Source organism: Brienomyrus brachyistius, chromosome 2 (assembly GCF_023856365.1).
Source record: "Brienomyrus brachyistius isolate T26 chromosome 2, BBRACH_0.4, whole genome shotgun sequence".
Classification (NCBI taxonomy): domain Eukaryota; kingdom Metazoa; phylum Chordata; class Actinopteri; order Osteoglossiformes; family Mormyridae; genus Brienomyrus; species Brienomyrus brachyistius.
This window is the reverse complement of record NC_064534.1, coordinates 16,109,920-16,137,109: the sequence shown is the minus strand read 5'-3', so window position 1 is coordinate 16,137,109 and position 27,190 is coordinate 16,109,920. Positions and strand designations below refer to the sequence as shown.

The window sequence follows — 27,190 nt, the reverse complement described above, 5'->3', positions numbered from 1 at the left end:
TTTACATTAACTGCACTTTCATATTGCATTCAGAAAACATTCATTATCAGCATGTAAGTACATCCTAACATAACTTAATAGCTTCAATATACATTAATAACTAACATTATATGATAATGACATTGTAATCATAAAATCTTGTAATGTTTGTTATTAATATATATTAAAGCTGTTAAAGCATTTTAGGATACTTAGGATAAGGTGTACTTACATGCTGTTGGTGAATGTTCTATGAATGCCTTATGAAGGTGCATTGAATGTTTTACGAATGCATTATAAAGGCATTATGAAGGTGCAGGTAATGTAAACATTACCCAATGTCCTTTGGTTAACCACTCAAGACTATGTAATTTGGTTTTCAGCTGTAAATTGTAGTATTACATCCGATACAGCATAAACATCCTAGTCTGATCCGTAATGGAGCCAATCCAATGTCATACAATACATTTCAATAATATTTCATATTATTATAATATTTCAAATTTAAATAGCACATTGCAGTACTGAGCTGCCACATGGCAGTGATCGGCAGCTCTACAGTATATCAGGCTGCCTACAGTCACATGATGTTATTTATACATCTCCCTTTGTTGCCATGGAGCTCATGCTGTTTAATGGGAACATCTGCTCATGATTCACTGCAGCTATGACACTTCTGCACATCTGCATGTGGGATGCAGCACCTGCAGCTTTCCCAGGTCATTGGGGTGACTTGGCTTCTCAGTCCCCCTTTGGGTATTTTACTGTATTATCCAAGACTAATTTATGACCGGAATCGAGAAAACGCATCAGCACCAGAATGGCGTGCAGGTGCTGCATTCCACCACCGGAGGGAGGCAAAGAAAGAAATTTGGATTTTGCACAGATTTTGAGCAGAAGTCGTCTGATTCCCCGGGAAGTTTTTGGATTGAAGCAGAGACATAAACAAGAGGATGCTGAGAGCTGGATTTGTGTAGGACACGTTGATCCAAATTTTTTAAGGATGAGGAAGAATGAGGGTGAGAGAGTTAAAGAGGGAATGAAGGCTTTATAGACAGGGATACTAATCAGAGGAATGACCTGTTCTGTCGGGGCTTTGGGTATGACCCAGCAATGCTTAATACCATGGAATGAGAAGCAGAGAAAAGGGGGGAGAGGTCTGTCGGGGGGGGGGGGGGGGGGGGGCGGGGGGTTGGGGGCTGTGTTGCTATATTGGAAAGGTCTTGCTCTTTGGCCACAGGCTTTTATGTCTTTTGCCCCTTTTGTTCTCCATCCTCTCTGCTCTGAGTCAAAGCGGACCCCACACGGGGTCCAAACAGACTAGGCGATGGGATGCTACCTGCATAAACAAGATGTCCTGCTGCACTCCTGTGGTCCCTGCTTGGGGAAACCAGCCCCACCTCTGGCCAGTGTTAGCTGGGCAGCTTTTGCTCCTTTGCTCTGCCCCTTGTTCAGTCGCATTATATAGCCACTGAGGGTCTTCAGCTTGGACCGTTTGGGTGAGTGTCACACAGGAAGTCTTCTTTTCTTTCCGTCTTTTTGGCATTATTCCCGAGACTCTGGACAGGGCTGTGAATCCCTCGGGGGCTCTGATTGGCGATGGGGGGCTTGATGGGCTCCCTGTCTTTGGAAACGCGACGTCGGCTCTCCTGTCGAAGCTTCCTGCCCGCGTGTGGCCACAGCATGGCGCGCTACCATCGCTCAGGTACCGCAGCCTCTTCCTGTGTCACTGAAGATCTCATTGAGTCTCTTCAGGCATTTTGTATGGACAGACCTTTTGGGATGAGGGCTGTTGGTCGTCTTTATTACACAGCTCTCTGTTTCTGCAAGTAGTGTGTTATACTAGTCAGTGATTTCAGTTCAGGTGAGTTTTTAATTTTTTAGACTTCAGTGAGATATTAATTGAAAGTGTCACGTGATGCAAATCGTGACAATGTTGAAGGTTAACGATATGAGAATTTGAACCTTTTATTTAACAAAATGGGAAATGTTTATTTTATTTAGTAGTCATTCATTGTTTATTTAATCAGCTCACTATTAAGGTCAAGACTTGAGTAATTCACTGAAATTTTGGATCAAACAGCTGCATTCTACCAGGCTAAAATCTCAGCCTCAATGTACAGTCCCTCAATACATGCAGTTAATGACAGAATCCCCAGTTTTTTATAAAAGTAATATGTGCACAAATCTTTAATTTGCACAGTCTAGTTGTCTCAGTGTTACTGGGTAAGCTTAATTCTGTTTGTCTATTATTCCATCTGTCTGTCTGTCTGTCCATCTGTCATCTTGCAGTCTGGGTGTCTGTTAGTCCATTACTCACCAGTTTTTTGTCTGTGTGTCTGTTAGCTTGTCACCTACCAGTCTGTTTGTCTGTGTGTCTGTCAGTCTGACTTCCACCAGTCTGTGTGTCCATCAGTCTGTCACTCGCCAGTCTGTCTGTCTGTCAGTCTGTCACCCATCTATCTGTGTTTCCATCAGTCCCTCACCCACCAGTTTGTCTGTCTGTGTGTCAATCAGTCCCTCACCCGCCAGTCTGTCTGTGTGTCCATCAGTCCCTCACCCGCCAGTTTGTCTGTCTGTGTGTCAATCAGTCCCTCACCCGCCAGTCTGTCTGTGTGTCCATCAGTCCCTCACCCGCCAGTCTGTCTGTCTGTGTGTCCATCAGTCCCTCACCCGCCAGTCTGTTTGTCTGTGTGTCAATCATTCCCTCACCCGCCAGTCTGTCTGTCTGTGTGTCAATCAGTCCCTCACCCGCCAGTCTGTCTGTCTGTGTCTGTCAGTCTGTGAAATTGCCAGTCTGTCTGTCAGTCTATCACTCTCCAGTCTGTCTCTCTTTCGCTCTCTGCTCCGCTCTGCTGCTCAGGCACCTGCAGCAGCGACTGACTGACTGCATTGCTCATATTTCACTGCCTCCTCCCAGTGAATGGAAACATCAGGTAGCTGCTAACCAGCTAACACTTCGTGGGGCTGGTTTATATACTCATCAGGCCATTAAGCTGGCTTACAGCATAATACACCCACAAAATGAATAATTTGTAATGACAAATGACAGGATGTATTTCATGGGGAGCAGCAGGCTAAGTGTCACTTTATAAGTTGGTTGCTCGCTATCAGAGGTGGTGGCTGTGTACCTGCAGCATGCATCGTCTGCCCAGGGTGCCAGCTTGCTGGGGACCATGACACCTGCGTGTTCAATTTATTTCAACCACTGACATTATCATACTGGGCTGAATTGGGACCTGCTTGTAAGATATATTTAGGTATCTGGTTGGTATGGTAACACTGCACTGCAGTGTGCCTCTGCGCACATGCATGTGTGTGTGCCTCTGCATATGTGAATGTGCCTCAACATGTGTGTGTATGTGCCCCTATGTGTGTGTGTGCGCCTCTGTTTGTGAGGGCCTCTACATGTGGGGGTATGTATGTGTGTGTGTGTGTGTGTGTGTGTGTGTGTGTGTGTGTGTTTGCCTCTGCCTGTGGGGGTATGTGTGTGTGTGTGTGTGTGTGTGTGTGAGCCTCTGCGTGTGAGGGTATGTATGTGTGTGTGTGTGTGTTTGCCTCTGCGTGTGAGGGTATGTGTGTCAATGTTTGTGGGTGTGGACCACATTCCCCACCTTGTTTCCCAGGATAGGTTCTAATCGGGTAAACAGTTACCGAAGATGGATGCATGGATGGATATTTAAGTACATATCAGGCCGCTCTTCCCTGTGGATCACTGAGTGCTCAAGGCTGTAACCCTGAAGCAGCACATCAGTGTTCCTGGAAGAACCTGCAGCTCTTCTTTTCTCTCTCTCTCTCTCTCTCTCTCTCTCTCTCGCTCTCTCTACCTCCACCTTACCCCTCTCTCTCTCGTTGTCGGATGGGCTGTGATCCAACTCCTGGTTAGCGGTGCTCCTCTTGTCACCTCTTAAAGCCTCCTTCCTAGTTGGAGGTCATTGCCCGGGTCCCTTGATGGCGCGGATGTCTGCAGCTGACACGTCTCTCTTCTCTTTACCTCTGTGTCCTGAAGATTAATTTGTTTCAGTCATGAGAGGTTAGTGATGATAGCGTTGCCCATTCTTTAAACTTAAAAACAATGATGACATTGTTCACTTGTTAACTGTAATAATCTGTGGAAGCCCAGTGTGTACCACTGATGCCTCACACCTCCAGGGTTGGGGGTTAGAGTCCCACCTCACAGACTGACTGAGTATCAGAAAGTCCCCAGCACTTGACTGGCATCCTGAGCTGTTCCCTGCCTTGTGTTGCCTAGAACTCCAGCCGCATGCTTGCAACCCTGCACAGGAGAAACAACTGGAACTTTCATTTTACATGTATTATAACTTTATTGACATATGCTGAGCACTCACAAATAATGTTGCATGTGAATGTTGCAAGGTGTTCCGCACTGGGGGCGTGCACTGACTTTTCGAGGGGCTGGTGCTGCAACGGGGAGGCATGACGGAGTATAAATTTTGCTAAGCAGGGGGAGTCCCCCTCGGTAAATTTAGCTGTCTCTAAGTGATCGCCAGTTATCGAAAAGGGGGGTAATCATCATTCAGCCTTTGGTCAAAGGTTGGCAATACCTGAATGTCCACGCTGATGTCAGCATGTGCACCTGCCCTGTGATCCAGTGGCACCCTGTCCAGGATGCCCATTTGGAAAAGCCACTGCATGCCACTCATTACACCCCCCAGTGCATATGGAACCCCATGCAACACTCACATGCAACATTATTTGCACAGTATGCAGTTCTGGAAATCCTGGAACAAAATTTTCAGTTTCACTCATTTCCCAGTTTATGGGTGTGCGCCTGTGTAAAATATACTTTTTTTTGTTGCAAACTCCGGCGTGGTTCTTCTCTGCTTCTCATTAATGAAGGGCTTCTTTCTTGCTTTATTTCTTTGCTTCAGCCCTGCTTCTAGGAGCCTGTTATGAACTGTCCTAGCAGTGCACTTCACACCACTTATTGTTGTTAATGTTAATGTTTCCCATTCCCATTCACTTGAGGTCATCCTCTGATTTACGAGGCACTGCCGGATAAGTTGATGGTCATCGCTTACATAGAAAGTTGCTTCTGCCCTCTAGCTGGCTGGTTTTTGGTTACTGCCAATGTCTCCTGCTTCACCTTGTTCTCACGTACTGCTGTCTTAGAAACGTTGAGCCTGGAAGCAGCCTGCCATGCAGTTTAGCCTTCTGCCAGCAGAACCAGGATTAAACCAAGATTTAAAAATGCAGATTTAAAAAAATATAGGGTGGTCTCTTCATTTTTTCCGGACTGTATGCTAAAATAATTGCTCACAGTGGGGATAATACTGCACAGCAGCCTGGTGTTTTCTGCTGGTGTGGACTGTGTCCACTCACTGCATTAAAAAGGCATAAAGTCAATGCTGTTCAATGCCTTACCATCCCGAGTGGTCATCTGCATCCCATAATGCTGCTTTCCCCCCCTGGTGGGTACATATGGATTCCAGGAAGATGACAATGCATCTGTTAGTGGGTAATCTTTCAACTGAGACCACAATGGCCTATAGTTGGACTTCAAGGCAAATGCAATGTCTTCCTGTGCCGTTGCTTTCCATCATTCACTGGATCTTCCTTAACTGAAGTGTAGTTTTGTCCCCGAAATGAAGGCAGTGAGGTGGGCAAATAGCTTGGATGGACAGGGTCCTCCTGGGTCGCAGGGCAGGTGCACAGGCTGACATCAACATGGACATTCATTCCAATTTCCCTAACGGGAGGAGTGGGTGCCAAATGTTTGCCGGGACTCTAGGCTATAGCCTGTGCAGTAATATGCTACAAACTCAGAGATAAAATGCAAACTCACATACCCAGAACAGGTGGTTGGAAGTGCACCCACAGCCCTGGAGGCGTGAGGTCATCACACTGCCTTGGCTTGTTCCCTTATGGACAGGCAAGACAAATTTCAGCCTGTGTGTGGCAAGTTTCCATCTCTTTAATTTTTTTTTCCCACAGAGGAGCTGATCCCAGCTCTAGAGCGGGATGTTGTGTCAGCAGAAGGACTATATTTTAAAAGACGAGTTAGTGGTTTAATGGCTTTTTGCAATGGGATCAAACAGCTGCATTCTACCAGGCTAAAAGCCCAGCTCTATTTCCTGTTTCCTGAGCATTTGAGAAGCCCACATTTAAGCTAGTCTTCAGGTAGTTTGATGTATTCCTACCAGAAGACCGTATATTTCATACCGAAGTCACTCTTCTGGTTGTTTAAAAGGTCACTTGGCAGAAAATATGTTCTCCAAATGTTGGTTGGCATTCCTGTTCTCCTGTGAGCCTCCTGAGAGGTGGCTTTGCAGATATTTAGTCTACGAAATGACCGATGACAGGTCTCAGAGTTCAGTGAAGAAATAGATGTTTGTCTTGCCAGTTTTCATCCAACATTTGCAGCTCCATTAAAATATTGTTGCTAAGCGCGTTCTAATACCTTTTGCAAATTTATCGATCCACAAACTTACGGGGAACATTCTGGGAAACATTTTTTGAGTCCTCGAGAGTCCTAGAGGAATGATCCGAGGAACCCGTATGGTTTTAAGGTGCTTAGAAACAGCTTAGACTTTCAGAGTGCCTTGATCATCTTGCAGGGCTTTTGTGTTCCTAGTCAGAAACTGGATCATTTTCCTCCTCTGCTTCGTCTTTCTCCATGCTCTACAAGTCTCTGTCCAACCCTGTTTTTTATCCCTCCCTAACCTCCATCCGCTGCCCGGCAAATTGTCTGTCTGGCGCGATCCCAGTCTCATCTTTGCTGTTATCTGAGAGAGAAAGACAGAGGGAGGGAGAGTGAGTGAGAAAAAAGACATTGATCGATTCTCTGGCCCCCCCCACCACCCCCCCGGCTTCCCCATCTCCCACCATTACAAACTCAGTGCATTAGTAAGTGCAAACTCATCAGCCATTAACTCTGCCCTTTGCCTCTGTTCCCTGGCAGAAAGTTATGCACTGAGCGATGCTGTGATCTACTGACAAACAGCCTGAGTGGCTCCCGGCTGCCACCACGTGTGTCGACATGGCACTTTCTTGATGACGCTGACGTACGACATTGGAGCAACGCGCAACAATTCAGGCCCCCCCCGACATGTTCCCCCGCAAACAGCCACTGCTGGCGGCGGGCCAGTTATGACTGGTGAATCTGAGGTCTCAAAAGCTTTCTGGTGCGCCGGTATTGACCACTTTCTGCTGAAGGAAATGTCCCCTCAGTGGCCTTTTGAGAACAGCTGGGTTTAGCTCCTCAATGAAAATCATGCCAAATCATCTAAGTAATGAGCAGAGGTGGAAATTTCAGGGCCAGAAAGTAAAAATCCAGACCAAGGTTTTGTTTCAACCAACCCGTTTAGTTCTCTGTGACTTTTTTAGTCAACTGGATGGTTGAAACGAAATTTTTGCTTTCTGGACCTGAAATATCAACATCCGATCAAGAGATATTTCTTTTTTCTTTCAGGACGCACATACATAACCGAGAATCAAACTGCTGGTAGAAAATGAACCAAAAACTGCCATAGATTTAATTATCTATTGTCATGAACAGATGAAGTGTTTTGTCTTGATCGTGTACTGGATATGTAGTTAGACATTGGATAGATTAATATAGAATTTGGTCAAAATGTGCCTCCCAGTCCGCAAACCATCCTTTTGCCTTTGTTTCATTGGGATTGACAGCTCGCTTCAATACAGGCTGTCCTATAAAAGTACTGGGAACCAACTTCTGTGGATGTCGAGGATTTTCTACAAACGATGCATCTCCATTCATCCACTATGTTCGATTGTCCAGTTGGAAGACTTCTTTTAAATATGTAACAGTGCATTGTGGGCCACTCACATGTATATTCCAAGGTCTATTTCCAGAATTGCTCATTTACTGAAACTTCATGTCTTTGGACTGAAGGAGCCCAGAGGAGCACCAGGAGAACTGGAGACACGGCTGGGGCCAAACTCTAGCTCCTGGTTTTTTTTTTTAAATATGATCTGAGCACTACAGTCATGAAACCGCTGCTCTTCTGGGCTTTGAGGAATCACCTCTCTGTTTTCCTACCGTGCTTTTTAAGGCTGACATCTGAGGAGCAGAGGGAGAGCAGAGGGGAAGGTAGGGGTTGGGGGGAGTCCCTGGAACCTGATCCTTCATCTCTCTCTCTCTCTCTCTCTCTCTCTCTCTCTCTCGCTCTCTCTTTCTTTCTTGCTCTCTCACGCCATCCCGGAGTTTAGGAAAAAAAGTCTTTTCCCCTGACATCCAGGCAGATGCCCATCCAAGGAATGAAGCTGGCAGGAAAGAGATCGGGAAAAAGGGAGGGATGAGAGGGACGTAGAACTTCTGGCGGTGCGGAATGCGGGGATGAAAGCGGCCGGTGAAAGTGGAGGAAGAGAGAGAGACTCAGGGCTGAGATGGACAGAGTGAGTGAGAGAGGAGTGCTGGACGGATGGAGAACTAAAGTGTCTGACTGGACAGTGAAGGGTGGGGGGTGAGAAGAGGGAGGGAGTTAGAGAGAGCAAAGTGAAAGAAGAGAGTGAGGGAGCAGCCCTTTGACACGGACACCGGAGGAGTGAATGTGGCAGAGACGCGGGACGCCGCCAACGTTGACAGAGCACGGCGGGTTCATGCCGCGGGGTGGCCGTGGGAACCGTCCTGCTGTCCCATTGGCGGCTGGAACACCATGGGCAGGCATGGCTGATGTAGGAGACACCTGCTAGGAAACGACAGCAAATGGACCAAGTTTCTGGTGGATTTTGTAAAGGACAGGCGGAGGCACTGAACGTCAGGCGGGCGCGGGGTGAGCAGCAGAGCTGCACTGCAGAAGATGCATCCACGTTGTGTCTCTTTTGAGATGTTGCCGGTGTGGAATACGCTCAGACATATCCGGCATATATGCTTGGGGCCGTGATTTTTTTTTCAGTAAATTATAATGTTTTAGTTCTTGAATGACTGAATTGGTTCATAAACTGGGTGTAACTGATAGTGACTGGATTTGCATCCAGTATTTTCCACCTGGATAGTCTCTAGCATGGGGCTCGTTTTCGTATTTTACAGTCCTACTGAACTTGTATGTTCGTTAATAGTGCTGCCAGTCGGCTAGCGTGTTGTGTTTCCTGCAAACTACGTTCTACAGCCTAACAGGCACAAAGGGAATATATATGAAAACATACGAAAATAACATGACTGTCCGTATTCATTATGAACCATGAGGATTGCTCTTTGTGTCTTGTCCAGCAATGTTTATCTGTCCCTTGGGGCCCTCTAGCTCCGAAGCAAAAGCCAAGCACGCACACTTTCTCTCGTGAGGCATTGTGATTTTGGGAGAAAACACAGTGATATGTGCATCGCAACAGCTGCTCAACTCCTCTCCCTGACTTTGTCTCCTAGGAGGTTCTAGTAGGATGGGCTTGGGAATTAGCATTACTTCAGGTTCTAGTCTGACTGTCCCACAGAGTCTGCATAGAACCTTCCCCAACTGCTTCCCCCTGACTCTGACCAGCTCCGCTAGTCCATTCTAGCCCTTTCCGTGGGCCACCCCGGACCCCCCCTTGTCCACTCTCCTGGCCCACTGTCCCCCCCCAGCTTGCCCTGCCATGGGGATCCAGGGCATGGAACTGTTCGCCATTGGCGTGGTCGTCATTCTTTTTGTGGCTGTTCTCAAGCAGTTTGGCATCCTGGAACCCATGTCTCTGGAAGGTAAGACTGATAGATGCGCAGCTTTGAGGAGTCAGGTCAGCCTTCAGGAATACATAGCCTTGAGCGTAACAGCAGGAAGATCACTGGCAGTGACAGCAGTATTAAGTGTCCTGGTCCTTAAATACAGACCCTGAAGAATTAATGCAAAAGCACTTTCCCTCATGATGCAGCTTACAAATACATGTGAACTGTAGCCAAATGATTAATAAGTGATAGCCTTATAGATTTTACACATTTGTTATTACAAATAATAACTATCATTATACTAAGATAAAATGACATGTATTGAACATATATAGGCTCTGATCTCGAAAGGGTGATGTTTCTTAAGTGACATATCTGAAATATGACATTTTTTAACAACCTTTTCAGGGAATTTTAAAATGATTTTTCTATCCTATTCATCCCCTTCTTTCTGAAACATTGACATCAATAATTTCCTTAGCCAGCCACAACTTAGCCGTTTATTATAACATTTTCCGAATCAAATTAGCAGTTTCGGCTTTCAGTTGAAGTGAAGACAGGAAGATCCTGCTAGTCTGCAGAAATCCAGGGAGTCCCGTGTGTTAATGTTAGCAAAATAAAATTAAGAGCTAAATAAACCTCAGTGCATTTTCCAGTGGTCATGGGTCACAATTTATCAGATGCTGCCTGCTGCCTGTTACTTGGCTAACAATTATGGCGTCAGTGCATAAGATGAGAGACAGTGACAGGGTAATATCTCTGCAGCGCTGATTGTACTCTGGTTATCTCTGTATCTCTGGGATGAGTGATAACTGACTACAGGGCAAGGGGCTACACTATCAAAATAATCAGAGCTAAACTTAGAAGGTTAATATCATTCTGGTGTCCTGGTGTCACTCGCAGGCACGAATCGCCCTCCTTCGTGAATCTGCTGCTTTGCAGTGAGGCACATGAAACATAAGCTCTAGAAATGTGGTTTTTTTTTTCTGCAGTATTACGTCATGAACAGATTTTTCGGAGACATAAAGATGTAATATGCATTGTGGGTCACCACATATTCCTCAGTGACGACACCACTCTCTGCCTTCGAGTTTTCGGAGAATTAACTTTATGAGATGACATATTTTAATAACTGTGGCCTTTAAACTGTCATTTACTCCAAAATTTAATGTTTTTCGTATTTTTCCATTGTTATACTGTATGGAGCTCTGTAATCCATTTAGTGTGAAGCAGGTTGGTTTGCTAACTTGCAAATCGACTCACATGGTTTTGGCATTGCTGACAAATTAACTATTGTTTGTAGCTTGCAATGTTGTTTGACAAATATCTGACTTCATATTATCTATAGCCACATGTCTGTCACATTTACTGTTCGGCTGTTAGGTAGCTTCAGGTAGCATGCTCCGGGTTGCACGTACTTTATATTTTAACAAGGTCACTAGATGATATAGTGAAGTGGTTTATTACTTTAGACTTTTTAATGGAGCAATTACAGGTTTATGTCTATTTCCTTTTAGCTGAAAAAGGAAGCTGGTTTAGTTTAACTGGAAACCGGAATTCAAGATTACTTGCTGGCTGGTTCAGTGTTAAAATGGTAATAAATGTTAGTTATCTTCCTGAGTTATCTTACTCATCCTAACATCCCTATATACCCTCTTTATTTGCCCTTTTTCTTGGTTTTTTAGTGTATTCATTCCTGTCACTCCTGAGCGATGCATTAGCTCAGTGTGTCCCAATCCGGTCCTTGGGGACCCAGAGTCGGTCTATGTTTTTGCTCCCTATGAACTCCCTGCCAGACAGTCCACATTTTTGCTCCCTACTGGGAACTGGTAGGGAGCAAAAATGAACGAAGACCGCACTGGGAAACACTGCATTAGCCGATATGTTACCCAGAGTGGCCCTGCTGCACCTCATAAGCTGGGATCCAGCTTCACAGACTGCCAGCCAGCCAGCACAGTGGCCAGTCTGCTAATGGCATCAAGCTCTAGATGATCAAATAATAATGTCCAATAATGAATCAGTAATGCTGATACTGTAGATTCCCAAACACCCATCATACTACCTCAGCCCCAGTACTTCTGAACATTTGGACCATATACCCCAACCAGCATAGCTTTGCCCTTCCTGCCTCACTCATGACTTCCTCCTCTGCCATCAAGAAATCCCTCCATTTCTGCACATGAAATTGGCTATTTTCGCCCCTTTCCCCTCACCTCCCTCGCTCCCTGTCTCTCCTTATTTATCTGTCTCCCTGCCTTTCTCCCACCCAGAGAGCCAGTGCCCACACCCTCTGTCTAGCATTACTTGCCATTAATTATAAATGCAGTATTGAGCTTGCTTTCTTTACTGCTGGCTAAATATGGAACCTGCAGCCGTTTTGTAAGGAGCCCTGAAGGACACTGGCTATCCCTGGCCCCCAAGTGATAATACCGTCATCCTTCTGCTGGTTTTTTTTTGTATCTACAGCTACATCCCTTTCTCACCTCCATCTCTTAAATCCCTGGCCTGAAACCTCTTACTTGGCTTATCCCCCTCCCTTTTATTTTTCTTAATTCCATCTTTCACACTCAGTCTTTGAGTATGTCTCTTGCTTCTCCACGCAATTAGCATCACATGGCTGCAAGCTAGCGCTCCAACCAGTCCTCTCATTTGTCAAACGATTCTGGCTTAGTTTCTGCTCTGTTGCACCCTAAATGGAGCATGCAGACCATGATGAGTACGACATGAGATGTTTAGATAAGGCACTCAGGAGAAATCTCTGATATCCACTTGTCTGTTTACCCCAGTTACATCTCCTTTTAATGTGACATCATGTGTAGATCATGTGACCTGGGCTTCCTCTTTATATCACGCGCCTAACCAGACCAAGCTGGCTGTTACTGCCAAATCATTAATGCTGCAATCTGAACAAAAAAAAACACCAAAGACCATAATGCAGGACCCGTTAAAGACCCCCAGACAGATGCAGCTTGCCAAAGCCTTGATGGTGGCATTTGGAGTATGCTGTATGTTCACACTGGCAGTACCACTTAGTTTCCGCTCAGTTCAGTCACTGTATTTGTTATATTATATACTATCCTAGAACGAATAAAGGCAGGTAAATTTTCTGGTAAAATACTAGCCAAATGGGGGCGGCTTGGTGGTGCAGTGGTTAGCACTGTTGCCTCACACCTCTGGGACCCGGGTTCGAGTCTCCGCCTGGGTCACATGTGCGCGGAGTTTGCATGTTCTCTCCATGTCGTCGTGGAGTTTCCTCCGGGTGCTCTGGTTTCCCCCCACAGTCCAAAAACATGCTGAGGCCCGTAGGTGTGTGTGTGTGTGTGTGTGTGTGTGTGTGTGTGTGTGTGTGTGTGTGTGTGTGTGTGTGTGTGTGTGTGTGTGTGTGTGTGTGTGTGTGTGTGTGTGAGAGAGAGTATGCCCTGCGATGGGCTGGCCCCCCATCCTGGGTTGTTCCCTGCCTCGTGCCCATTGCTTCCGGGATAGGCTCTGGACCCCCCGCGACCCAGTAGGATAAGCAGTTTGGAAAATGGATGGATGAATTTAAAGAATGACAATATTTAGCTTTTGCATGCTATTTTGAGAGGATTTCCTTGCAGTCACGGTCATTGTTTCTGGGCAGCTCTAAGATTTCAGTTTACAGACACAAACACGCTCTTATGTCGCAGATGTGATCCTACATGTTTCTGCGTCAATATCAGCTCAGCTGGCAGCAGCCTGCACGTGTGTTAGACAGAGCGTGCCTGTGAATACCATTCCACACACGTCTGGTCACTTAAGTCTGATTAAGGTGACGTTTATTTAAAGAAAAGCATGCCTTGGTTTTTATCCTGTAGATAATTTTATTCTTCAACAGCTCACAGTTATGTAGATAGTTGATAGGTAAATAATAAGTAACTAAAAATGCAGAGGCCTAACAAACTGTATACATGCATTACCATCTTAATATTTCAAATGCCTGATATATATGACGTACCTTTCTGATGATTTTTGAAGAAATTAAGTTTTTGAGGACATCAAATATGGTAACACTTTGCTCAACAGGGCACAAGTAATATAGTATTATGCTATTACTTATGTATTAATTAACCACAAACTAAATCTTAGTTGCATACTAATCTAGTGATGGAACTACTAAGGAATTACTGAAGGAACAAGTAATGAGTAATGCAGTAATTGAGTTTTTATTAAGTATTCGTTCTCTTCCAACTATGTTGGTGTTACCAATACATCTTTGTGTGAGGACCCTGCCCCAGGCCCACACCCGTCAATGAAATTTATGGAAGTGGACCCACCCACAGAGCAGATGGAATTCGTACCCGAGTAACCCTGTGTTCTGCATGCTGGAAATGTTCACATTCCTACTAGTATTCAGTTCACTGCCTAAAATTAATACATAAATTCTATTCTGTTGACCTCTGTTTGCCAGATAATGAGGCTTTTATTTATATTGAAATACTATTCTATGAAGCTCTGTTCGCCAGGCCTGATGTATGCCGTGCACATGGTTTGTTTAGCTGATCAGACAAAATATGTGCGACAGTGGGGATAGTGCAGCAATGCCCAAGTGGGCCACAGTGTGGCGATAGCGTGTCAGCTTATTTTAAATGCTCTGTGGTAGTTCTGTGGTTTTATTCATCAGTCTTTTTATTCTTGGGATTATACCTACTCATTAAGGCTGTCAAAAGGCAACTTCGAGAATAATAGCAGGTAATGATGGAGGGGAAATTCTTACTCCATGTTTCGTTCATTCAAAGTTTATACACAGTTCCACTATTCCACCTCTTCTATAGTCTTTTGTTACTCTGTTACTACTATTCTTGCCTGATGCAAACCTGCCATGGATTTTTCTGTTAGCAGTCAGCACTAACCACTGGCCACAGGGACCCTTCGTAACTGGACAATATGAAATCAAGTTGCTGGTGAGTTGTCTCTCCACCATAACAGTAGAGTGTTGAAAGGTAATATCCCTCAGTCAAAATGAGAGTTAACTGAATACACTTAATTTAGTGCCAGTCGAACCTTAATGGTAGCCCTTCTGAATCTTGTTATTCATTTAATCCTAATTGTCCTTATTGCTGAAGGAATATTTTTTCCTTCGCTGTTCTGTAGATTGTGGGGCTTATTATGACTGCTGTTATTCCGCACAATGGCTATTGACAGGGGGGGTGGGGGTGGGGACAAGGACAGTTAAGTCAAGAGTACAACAATTCTGGCAAGTGTGACAGTTCCCCAGACAGAAACTCCACCGGTGATGCAATGTCTGAAACCTCTTACGTTAATGAGCCCAAGAGTATGATGAGAACAATTAAGAGGAAACTGGTTCAGAAGGCTGGGGAGATGGGAATGAGGCCACAGACTAGATCGTTTTTACAGGTTGTGTGTTTTTAAAGTGCTTTTATATATCCTCGTCGGCGTACTGCCCGTGTTTGTACCGGTGCCTTCTGTGCGTCAAGCGAAAGGTGATTCCTGCTATCTGCTTCAAGAACTCTCGGAAAGAGTGGACAGTATCTAGGAAGGGATGTGTGTGTTCATCAATACCAAAAATAAGACCAATTAGGTACAAAAGTGTATGGACAATGACTTCTTATATTTTATTCTGTAGGGCATATAATTGGTGGTGGTGGGGGCTGGATTTCCTTCACCAATGGAGAGGTGGAGAGTGAAAGTATAGAATAGGGGGATTGAGAGAAACAAAGGAAAGATGCTGGGACAAGGAAGTGTCATTTGCTGTCACAGGGGACTGTAATATTTTAGGACATTATAATTAACATTTCTTCTATATTTTAATCATCATCAAAGTAGGAGGGATTTTTTTCAGGGAGTGAGGCTGTTTTATTCAGATTTGAAGGAAGAGTGGACCGAGCCAAGGAAGACTAGGAACATATGTGGAGGATTGGTGGACTTTTGGATGGTTCTCCCTCTAAGCTTGTATTTGGCTTATTTTTCTCCTTGAAGATTTCCAGTGTCTTTTAATAGGGATAACTTGTTTATTTAAAGTGGAATAAGCATATATATTTTACTAATAATTCCATCTGCTCAGTTTATAGAGCAACTTTTATTTAATTTTGAAGATCATCAATTGTGAGTATGTTCCACTCACTAAAGCAAGTTAAATGTTGATGTATGCTCATTGCTTGTTGTTATCGACGTTTGAACTTTAGCATCAAGGTGATTTCATGAGTAGTTGAGCTCTCCACCACCAGCAGATAGACTGACGCACAACAGTCTTCACAGGTGAGAAAGGAGGTTTGCAAGCGTGAGGAAGACTGCAGAAGGAGAGGTAGCAGCTGAAGACGAGCCAAGGTTTTTAGCAACTGATGTACTGAGCAACTGAACAGGGACAGGGAAGAGTGTCTTTGAAAGAGAGACAGGGAAAGACCACGAAACCAGAAGGATGAGCGTCAGGTGGGAAACTGAGGGCTTGCAGACGGTGGGAATTGTCTGCCTGGTCTTCATGTTCCTCAAACTGATGCACCTGCTGGGGCTCATCGACATCACAGAGACAGGTGAGGGAACAGGGTGCAGCACCAGAGAAGTTACCTGAGGGCAGCAGTGCCCTATGAAAGTGGCATATCTGTAACGCATTAGCTAGGTCTCTCATCAGCAGTGAGGTGGATCACAGCTAATATCATAAGTTCTTGAGGAACTTCACTTTGTCTACAGTCCATTCATCCAAGTTAGGAGATGCATAGCAATTCTGAATGCGTGATTACCGTGGCTCTGTAACACAAGCCCTTCTTGCTGTTGTCGTTGGTGTTACGGATGGTTGACCGTATCCCCGCATGCTGGAGTAAACCGTAAAGCCACCGGCTTTGTCCGTCGCATCGCTGCATCATCTTCTCTCGTTCCTCTTCCTCTTTTTGTATCTGTAGTCCTGTGACAGATTTCGGGAGGTGTGCTGTTCTGTTTAACTTGTTCTCTTCCCTTTTTTCCTCTCGCTCTTTCTGTCTTCTCTCTCCTCCTGTTACTGTCCCTCCCTGTCTCCATGTCTGTGTATGTCCACCAGATGGTGAGTATGTGCACGGGGTGAATCCCATCTTACCGCGAGTCCCTCTGGTCCTCTCCTCCTGAACTCTCGTTCCCTCGCTTGGCTCTGAGTACCTCTGTGTCCCTTGGTTTTTCCTTTTCTTGATATTTTTTTTTTTTTTAGTTCTTCTTCCTGCTTAAAAGGGAAATTCCACCTAAAGTCAACAATATATTTTTTCTTCTATCAATAATCTACATTAAATTAAATCTTATTTTATTTTATTAAGAAACAAATTGATTATTTTCATATTCTGACCATCTCACATGGTTCCCAGTGTATATTTCATGCTACGGCAAAGTGTTGTTTACATTTTCGGTGCATCAGGGGTTAGTGGGACATATCCTACGGAGGCCTGTGTTTGAAATGAATTACACGATTTGTGAATAATTTATAAAAAGGCTGAACAAATCATTGGATTGATAATATATAATTATATATGCGGAGGTGATATTGGATTGTGTGATTTGCACAAGATACAATTTTCCCCATAGATTCACACTATAATTTGGAATGAAGAAATTTGTTTGTCATTTTAAAGATCTTTATAGTAAATATTTGGTTGATGGAGGACCTTCTGTGAGGGTGCCCAGATCGAGCATGGCCAAAAGCACCCCTTAGCCACTTACATAGTTGGATCCATTCATTTATATGGTTCCAACTATGAAAGTTGCTAATACTGTTAGCAACTACGCTTTTGGGAAACATGCTCCCAGAATATCACTTATCCTGAGGGGGTGGTGCGGTGGATCAGTGCTTAGCAGGATAACCTCATACCTCCTGGGCTATGGGCTTGATTCCTGGCTCTGTGGGTCCAGGCTGGCTGTCACCCTGCACCGGGGAAGCGGATATACAAGGTGGATCACCTTAGCGTGGAATTCCCCTTTTATTTCTCTGATCTTTCTTCCTTTCCTTCTTTTCCGTGCTCTATTCAGTCTTCCTTTGTAACTCTCTTTTATTTTGCCCTCCCTGCTGTCTCCTGTCCTCACTCCTGCTCACTTGCCCTTCCCCCTTCCTCCCCCCATCCTGTATCCTGCCCCCCCATCTCTTTCTCCCTCACACACAGACAGCAGTGACAGTGACCTGGAGCTCTCCACGGTGCGCCACCAGCCGGAAGGACTGGAGCAGCTGCAGGCCCAGACCAAGTTCACCAAGAAGGAGTTGCAGTCCCTCTACAGGGGCTTCAAGAACGTGAGAATGGACCCTGAGGCTGACTTTAGTCGGCGTTGAGGCTGGGGGATTGGGGCATGTGGCCAGGAGTTAGAAGGGGAGACACCAAGTGCTAGTTCATGTGTTATTGTTATTTTGGAGAGTGTACTACTGGCACAAAAGCTCCTCTCCCCCCTCCCCCTCCTAGGAATGCCCCAGTGGCCTGGTGGATGAGGAGACATTCAAGACCATCTATTCTCAGTTCTTTCCCCAAGGAGGTGGGCTAATCTTCTAAAATATCACATTGTTCTTTTTTAGTCCTGTTCAAGTCGGTAACACAAAGTTCAAAGGGAAAGGCTTGCTGAATGGTCAGGATGTGGTTAAGGCCTTAGCTGGACTACGCAGAACAAGCCAGACCATTCTGTAGGATCAGCTGCCAGGATAAATAATGCAAGTATAAGTAATAAAAGATGGATGCTGTAGAGATATATACTATAATCTTTACTACATGGAGAATCCATTATTCTCTTCCCCAATGTTATAAATACTGATGAACCTTACCAGAAAACTGTCAATGAAGATGCCTACCTCATGCCACCATTATCTGTGCTTACGAAAGCTTTTAAAAGTTTGTGTAAATACTGAGATGGGGTTTAGTGCCTGTCAAGCCGCAGATGCAGTTTTCCGGGGCTGTAAACTGGTGGGGGTTTAGATGCTTGAGGAAGCTGGCAGCCGGTTGATGAGTGGGGGGGTCATGCGGGCTTAGAGGGCATCTGGGGGCACCAGCAAAAAACATCTCGCTTATAGAGTCGTGATGTGACAGGCGTCTTTTAAAATCAGGCAGTGAGAGGTGTTAGAGTTGGTTCAAAAGGATTCATGTAATAGCATTTAATGTTTTGCATGCAGTTTTGATACCAGAAGGCATTACACTAACGATAAATATTAATAGCATTAGCAATATATCACTCTTGGCCCTTTATCTTTCAGTTTAAAACAAATTTTTACATTTTTGCCCTCTGATTGTACTTTTTTGTCCCAATATTTAATATTAAGAATTTCCAAAGAGCAGGTAGAACTTTCATAAGGTTTAGCTTTGATTGTATTATACTGCTAAACTCTACTCAAATCAAAATGAGCCTGTCAGCTTGCTAAAAATTAGCTATAAAAGTATGCAAAGACTTGATTTAAGTTGTCTCGGTCTGGTAGCCTTTGAAGGGTGTGACTATGTGTGTGATCTGGGTAAACTCAACCTGGCTCTTTAAACATTGTTCTACTTGTGAAAGCAAAGCAAAAGCTTAATTTTTGGGATTGAGTTAATAGTATGCAGTGTACCGTGATTGAGTCATATGTATTTTGGCCTTGATCCCATAAAAATGCCTGACACTGACCCTCTTCTCGATGATGTCATGACCACTTGCGTGAGATTTACTATTGTGCAAGGTATCTGGGTCATTTTGTTTCTGTGTTTGACTATAGTTCTTTTTAGTTGTATCAATCTTTATTTCATCATAAACAGCTCCATATAGATTAGTATATCCCAAGTAGTGATATAACCATTTCAAACTAAAAGCTGTGGTATTTTCATAGTGAAGTGCGGACGTCCCTGTGACTTCTAAGCTTACAGTTAATGACCCTAATGGCTATGACTGGGTTGCAGAAAGGGGCTGTGAAGTTCAGTGTATATAGTCCAGCTAGCTAACTTTTCACACTTTATGTAGAAGCCTGCTGCCCAACTATTTTAGCTACTATTATTAGGCACTCAAAGAACTTTTTTAAAGCTAGTTATCTGGGTAGAAAGTGTATATTTGCTCAGAAAAAACACAGTTTAACATTAGAACATGTGTAAATTAAGAATCACACAATATAAACTAAAAAGAATTTCTCCTGTTCTCCAAAAAGTTACTGATATCTAGTTGGATGCTAGATGAACACCGATTCAATTCCCAAACCTCCCTTCAGGGGCACCTGAGCCATTCCATGCATTTATTAAATTTCACAACCGGCTCACATGATCAATCAATCGATTAATTAATTTGTCAATTAACTAATCAATTAATTAATCAATTAATATATCGATTACTTAAATAATTAATATCGGTTAAATAACTCAGTGATGATGATATTGTTTGCCCTACGAGATGTGCTAGAAGTCGAGGGGTGACTTTAGGAGAGGTCTTGAAATGGTTAAGTGTTAAAGACACACTTTGACAGCCATAAAATCATAGAAGGACTGGATCGTCTAAGACTTTTGCACAGTATCGTAGATCCATTGTGACTTAATGCTAGTTACACTTCTTTCATAAGCTCTTTGAAAAAAAACAAGTTTTGTGTGGCTAATTGTTTCAGGTGAATATGTGTATTCTGTCCATGTTGCATGGTTTTCTCTGGGACCTCTGGTTTACTCCTACAGTTCAAAGGGACTGGTACCCCGTAAATTGTCTATAGGATGCATCCTACAATGGACTGACAGCCCATACAGGGTGCACCTCTTCCTGGCCCTCGGGGAATGAATAAGTAGGTAGTGGTTATGTAGAGAGCTTTGTGGACCTCTGTAAGTCACTCAAGCTTGCGTGGGTGGAGAGCAGCTCACAAGACCATGGCTGTGGGGAACATCATTTTTAGTCAGCCCTTATTCTGTAGTTTGCTGGTTTCTTTTGGGCTTGGTGTAGGTGTTCGAATCAGACAAGAAGCTACATCCCCCGTCTGCTGCTGTCTCAGCTCAGAGTTCGTGGTTTGATCCTTATTTTCCTGTCATGCATCACCTCCCACACATGATCTGGACAAAACAGAACGTAGACATGGAACAATACAGGATATCTGCAACTCTCTAGTCTCCCAGCTGATTCAACATGATCATTGCCATTTTTTCCACTTTTCCCTGGACTTCAATTGACCTACTTTCACATCCTACCAAATATCCAAACATGGACATAGGTTTCTAACTCTCAGAGGACTGACATCCTGCATAACATATCCAAGGCCATACGGTCCGGGATAGCCTCCAGGCATCTGACCAGGATAAGACGTAAATAGTATTGACCTTTATAATATCATGTATTGCATATTTTTGTTGTGATGTGCATGGAATCTTATCTTTATACAGAGATCACACCCAGGTGCTCTTTCTCTCCAGATGCCACTACTTATGCCCACTTCCTGTTTAATGCGTTTGACGTTGACAGAAATGGGTCCATTCGCTTTGAGGTGAGTCTCTCGCTCTCTGTGTAGAACAGGTTATGGATGACTTATGATACTGCCTGTCTGGACTAAGCATTGACTCATCCTGGTTAAACAAACGTCATGCTCAGCCTGTAATTTTGCCAAGTAGTTTGTCATAATAGCTGAGCTCTACTCTGAAATTACAGGGGTGCAGAGCAATATTGATGTCATATTGTTATGGGGATTTGGGTTCTTTTCACAGGATTTTGTGATTGGGCTGTCGGTGCTTTTGAGGGGGTCCGTGACGGAGAAGCTAAACTGGGCTTTTAACCTTTATGACATTAACAAAGATGGCTACATCACCAAAGAGGTAACCAGGGATTAAGTGTGACTGTGTGCAAAGGTAATGCACAGCGTGACGCTGAGGTTGGCATTCTCTTGGTCATCTCAATGGAGACCCTCTTCATGTATGTTGGCCTACAGGAGATGCTAGCCATCATGAAGTCCATATACGATATGATGGGCAGATACACCTATCCGATGGTGCGGGATGATGCCCCGTCTGAGCATGTGGAGAAGTTCTTCCAGGTGTGCTTTCCACTCCATTTGGTTGACCAAACATGAGCTGGTACCTGGTGCCCAGCGTCCTTGTAAAATCTGTCCATTTTTCCCCATTTCGGCAGTTCTTGTGTATAGCGCTCTTTTTACCATCGGTGATTCCTATCAGAAGCAACTGTTTAGATTTCAAACTCAAATCAAACTTTTTATAGAAAAAAGGAAGCGGCAGATCTACCAGCCATTTATGTTTCTCCTTACGCTTTGTCTTCAGAAAATGGACCGTAACCGGGACGGCGTGGTGACCATCGATGAGTTCATTGAAACGTGCCAGAAGGTACATCTTTGGTAAACTAATATGAAGGAATATCTCCCTGAGAAATATATGGTACAGCGGTACTGGTGCAGTTACACAGCAGTACAATGATAAATAGCTAGCTTAGCATTATTTAATGCATTGCTTGATACACCCTACTATTCTCACCCCAGCTGGATTGTACTTTTCATCAGAGCAGGGAGGAATGCTGTGATACGTGACAAACACATTCACGTCTTATTTACAATGAGAGGCACAATTGCTTCACATTTGTAGGGTTGTGGGTTTAACCCCTGCTCTCTGTGTACATGGACAAGAGGTTCTTCCTGTGTACTTTTTTGCTAAAGATTAGGGCCAGGTGAACCGGTCATTTTATTTTGCCCTTACTGTGTAAATGACCTAAGGATTGTGAAAGTTGCCCATTTCACCTTGGCCATGCTTAGATAAGTAGCTGCTGAAAATAGATTGATGTGTATTTATTGTTCTGATGACTGTATACATTTATTGACCGTCAATTTCTCACCCCCCCTTCTCTATTTGTGTTTAGGATGAGAATATAATGAGCTCAATGCAACTCTTTGAGAATGTTATATAGGACCAAATGGATGACCTGGCTGGACTCCCCCACCCTCATGCTCATAAGCCCCCTCACCACCATTCTAAAACCTGTCTCATTCTCCCTAACACGGGACACTGAACTTTCCAAGGACCGCACAAAAGGTGACAAAAGGTTTTATAAATAAAATATGTAGCTATCAGAAGCAGTCGACGTACGTGCAACAATCTCCTGCTCAAAACGAAAACGAAAAAACAGCACTTTGACTTTTCATCGCATGGAAATTATTTGCTTGAAAAGGTGAATGAAACAGAAGACAGAGACCGAATGCTTGCTGCTTCAGATTAATGTTTTTCATGTTTTTATTAAGGACTCTGGAAAAGAAACCTTTTTCCTTGGATACCACTGCGAATATTAGTAAATAAGAAGGACAGCTGACGAATGAAATTCTAGTCCTCGCTCCAGAACAGGGTTCTTTAGTAAAACAAAGCTTCCACATTTCTCTGCCCTGGAGAAGAGGACCATATTACAAATAAAAAAGGAAATTCCAATTACCAGTGGCTCTTGGAAGACATGAGACTTGAAGAATCTGTTGCTTATTCGAACCCATGATATGAAAGCAGAGGAATTAAGACTGACGACCTTTCTGGTTATCTGGTCTTTTGTCTGAACTCCTTTCTGTGTGGTGTTTGTTTGCACTAACAAATGGCTGAATGTTGGTGTTTTCCCTGTATGCCAGGTTGATAGCAACTCCAACATGCTGGTGGGGACCAGAGGTAAATGTAGGCATTTGTAGATAACCATGCAGTTGTAGCGTAGAAATCACACTGTGGTAGGTTATGAAGAAGCACTATGAGTGTGATGCCGTATTATCTTGGATTGTGGCTTGGCCCAGGGATGTGGAAACTTACCCGGAGAGCTAGCTCCTCTATTACCCGACTGGTTGGGTTCTCGCAAGATCCAGGAACGTGCCTAGGGGGTTTTGTGATTGTGTGGCCATGTGACAAACATTCACCCTAGTAAAATAGCTTTCTGTGGTTCGGAGGAAATCTCTGAGTCATTGTCTCAGGCTGTCTTAGAGCTTACCTCATCTGAGATCCAATGCTAAGTGTTTCATCCTGGTCTTGACATCATGGCCGACCTTCTGGATTCAGTTCAGCCATCAGCCTAAACTCACCTGTTGTTCACCATTTGCTGTGCATGTGCATTTATCAATGGAGTACTCCAGTTTCTGCAGCGACCCTGCTTGGCCTGCTAGTGACAATGCAACAAGTCATGGCAATCACCTTCTAGAAAATCTTGAAACTGCAGAGGCAGTTTTCTGGCACATGGAAAAAAGCAGAAATCTTTCACAAACACAATAACAAAAACCATAGTACCTACACACATACATAAAAAAATATTGATTCACTTTGTTTCTTTTTATCAGGCTTATTGTATCGTTGTAACACCAAAATGGATTGTTCAGTGCTTTTATTGACTCACAGCAGATAATCCTTAAAGATGGCGTTTCTGGTGGCCAGGGAAGGGGAATGGACTAGATTACAAGCTGACTTCTGCATTAACTCTGGAGCAGGGGGATTACCTGAAGGTTCAGCAGACTCCCAGCATACCCTGATGCTGGTTGGAGATGCGTGACACAGTAATCCCCTGGCTCACAGGTTCTCACAGGCTCTGTTGAGCTGCTCTAAATAGACACCAGACAGGCACTCCCTATACCCACACGGAGTATTTCACCTACTTCAAAGACCTTTGCCCTTATGCTCCCAGAATCAGTTTGGAAGCTACATGGTTCTTCCACATCCAGTCTGCTCCATCGTGCCTGATTTTCGCTGACGTGCAGAGTCAAGTTGTGGCAGCAAATTTAATTCCCAGGTTATTGGCTTGAAAAGTGTTTTTTGTTTTTCCTTAGACAGCACTAACATTTTGCTGCAAGGCTACATCTACTCACAAAAGAGCCCTGTAGCTTAATTTTATTGGCATGTTCTTCCTTAGTCCTAGTTGGTTACATCCAGCAAAAGTTTTGCATGGGCTGCTAAAGCTTATATCACTCAAGAAGGAAACAATCAGACTACATACTGTAATAAATACCCAAGTAATGTCCTCACCCTCAATTACAGACACCTACATTTACAAATGAAGTAAGCAGCCTCACCTTGTCTTATTGCACAAGAAATTATGGTGGGTTTGATGCTACTATTATGTCTCTGTGCAAGTCAGGGCCAGGAAATAACAAGCAGTGGTAACAAGCGCATGACCTCCTTCTGTTTTGCTGGCAGCTTACCGCTCGTTCCGTTAGCTTAGCGGTGCAGCGAGCTTATCGGCAGCTGCCCAGACAAAACATGTATTACACACTGGACTGGCTTGGGAGCCTGCAGGAAGCCCTAAATCAGGCCCACATCAGCGCTGCATGAGGACATGTGCAAATAGCAATTTTGGCATGAAACTCATTTTTGTATTTCCCTTGCTTAAGGGAAGTGAAGAAAACAACAAAATTAAGGCAACATAATGCAAACAATTATATATTGATGATACAAAACAAAGAACAACAGTGTATTTATCCTAAAAGTGGGCAGTAATTAAGGAAAATAGAAAGTACGGGATAGAGATTTTATAGTATATGAATGGAAGATGAAGTAAATTAAAAATAGTTTTCCCTCTCTTTGAATCATTAACATGCTGTCTTGCTAATGGCACACTTATTCGTTTCGGTAACAGAAGGAGAAAGCTCTGTGCAAACTGTGTGTACTTCAGTACCATTGCTGTCCATTGCTCCCTGTGTTTGTCTAATCTCCACACTCTCAGGGAAGGATCCATCATCTCCATAAACTGCAGAGACATCTGCCAGAATGACTTTGAGCAACACGCTTAAGCTATTTCTGTCCAAGTGTATAAAAAAAAAAACACTTTCTGTAATGTTGTTTGGTTCATCATCGTAAGGGAGCACCTGATCTCCTTCTGGTGTTTAATCACTGCTGAAGATATCTGCTGTTTATGATCAGGAACTGCTGGATGACTGCTGTAGAGCTTCCTGTTTGAGATTTAATCCCAAGGTGCCTCTTCCCAAGCAGGTGAAGATGCCCTGCTACCTTGTCAGGTGTTTGACTTACAATGGTTTGGTTTTGCAATAGCATGTGATTCTGGTAATGAGTTCCAAAAATCCTTATTTGTTTACCTTATATATTTTCTATCATTAATATCATTATCATTAATAAACATGCAAATTTTTGTACTTTGTAGGCTAACATTAGTTTTTCCCTCTGTCATCTCCAACAGCATCCACCCATCTAACTCTAATCCTTGGACCAAATTAAAAAATTAAATAAAACTGTTGGTTTAGAATTTAGCACATTTCCTATATAAAAAGCACACTATGTTGTACATACATAGGAGTTCAATTCTGTGTCTTTAGGACAATAGCAATGGTTACGTCAAGCACAGCTGTAAAAGTCTATTCTGAGGGTTGTTTAAATAACAATTTACCTCCACTAAATTAATGCCAATCTACCTTTTTCCGCTGTTGTATTTCCCAGGTTTTTGAGTTTCCTGGTGGCATTGGCAGATTATAGAGTTGGTGCAGCAAAAGTTTCATCACATTTTCATAAAATTTGTTTTGCTAGTTACATTTATAGAAGTCATTCCTTGTTCTATAATTTGCAGCATTTAAAAATGTTTTATTAATTCCTGATTGAAATTTGATCGCACTGTTTTTTTTTCATCTGTGGGAACACAGTCTCTCTAGAAAAAAAAAACTTTTCAGCATATTTCGGAACATTCATCTTGACAAACCATCAGAGCACGGCTGTGTGAATCACAGTATTACTGCTGCAGCACAGAAGAGCAGACAAGCTGAAGCAGGTCAGCATTAAATCTGCTCATTTTCTAGCTTCTGTAAGGAATTAATTACAACTTTCATGGTACATCTGCCTTCTGGCACATACCACCCAAGCACCAAAAACTCTACCAAGTACAGTATCCTCAGTAAAGTCATTATTATAAAACAAAGACCTTTATTTCAAATGAGAAGACTAATCAGAAACCTCAAAAGAAATACGTTGTCAAACTTTATCTGTATCTTTAAAAGTTTAATTGTTTACAAAGTAATTAAGAATTGAATTTCCTGGGGGAATTAAATGCAGTGACCACACATCTTAATGTATGATGTTGCACATTTGGACTGTGTATAGTTGAAGATAAAGTTAAATACTACTCTGAGCTTTGTATAATAAAAGACTGTACATTAAAAGCACTAAATATTTTATCTACAATTTATTTCCTTCAGCTAAATACATAGCTTGTCAGTAGCTGTAATGTTGGGTTTGAACTGTTTGCTATTGCCCCTTCCTATATATCCTGTTTGTTCTGCATGATACTGCTTTAGTTACCAATAAATCATTTTATTTGTGATTGTACGACTGCTACCTTTGTTATAGTGTACTTAAGATGGACTGGAATTTAACCAAATGAGAAAACAACATTTGAAATAAATAAATATATATAAATAACTTGTTTTTATAAATAAATATGCCGTATTATAGGACTGTTTATGACTGTTTTCACACCAGATAACTAAGTTGGAATTATGTTTCATTTGATATGACATGATGGAAATAGTATGGAGTGCCACGGTGCCTCACATCCCGAGATTAGAAGGTTTGAGTCCTGCTCCGTGTGTCTCCCCTTCTCTCTGTGTCACATGGATGTCCTACTGCAGTTTGTTCATTTGTGTCTCTAAGTTGTCTATGGCGTATGTATGTGCTGTGATGGATTGGCATCCTCTCCAGGATGAGCCCTGCTTCTTGTCCTATGCTGCCTGAAACAAACTCCAGGCCT

General features: G+C 43.4%; 1 protein-coding gene across 5 annotated transcripts in view; it reads left to right on the top strand.

Moving 5' to 3' along the window:
- LOC125717743 (calsenilin-like) overlaps positions 1 to 26,769 on the top strand; it is a 46,725-nt gene extending 19,956 nt beyond the window's left edge. Inside the window, exons 1-9 of one of the 5 annotated variants that reach the window (XM_048991014.1) lie at positions 9,579 to 9,634; positions 14,453 to 14,517; positions 17,693 to 17,813; positions 17,980 to 18,049; positions 20,905 to 20,975; positions 21,193 to 21,300; positions 21,414 to 21,518; positions 21,760 to 21,822; positions 22,349 to 26,769. In XM_048991014.1, coding sequence (XP_048846971.1) covers positions 14,501 to 14,517; positions 17,693 to 17,813; positions 17,980 to 18,049; positions 20,905 to 20,975; positions 21,193 to 21,300; positions 21,414 to 21,518; positions 21,760 to 21,822; positions 22,349 to 22,396 — 603 coding nt within the window. In that variant the 5' untranslated portion in view covers positions 9,579 to 9,634; positions 14,453 to 14,500 and the 3' untranslated portion in view covers positions 22,397 to 26,769. The other 4 variants (XM_048990999.1, XM_048991021.1, XM_048991005.1 and 1 more) reach the window with 4 other exon arrangements.
- The last annotated feature ends 421 nt before the right edge of the window (positions 26,770 to 27,190 follow it).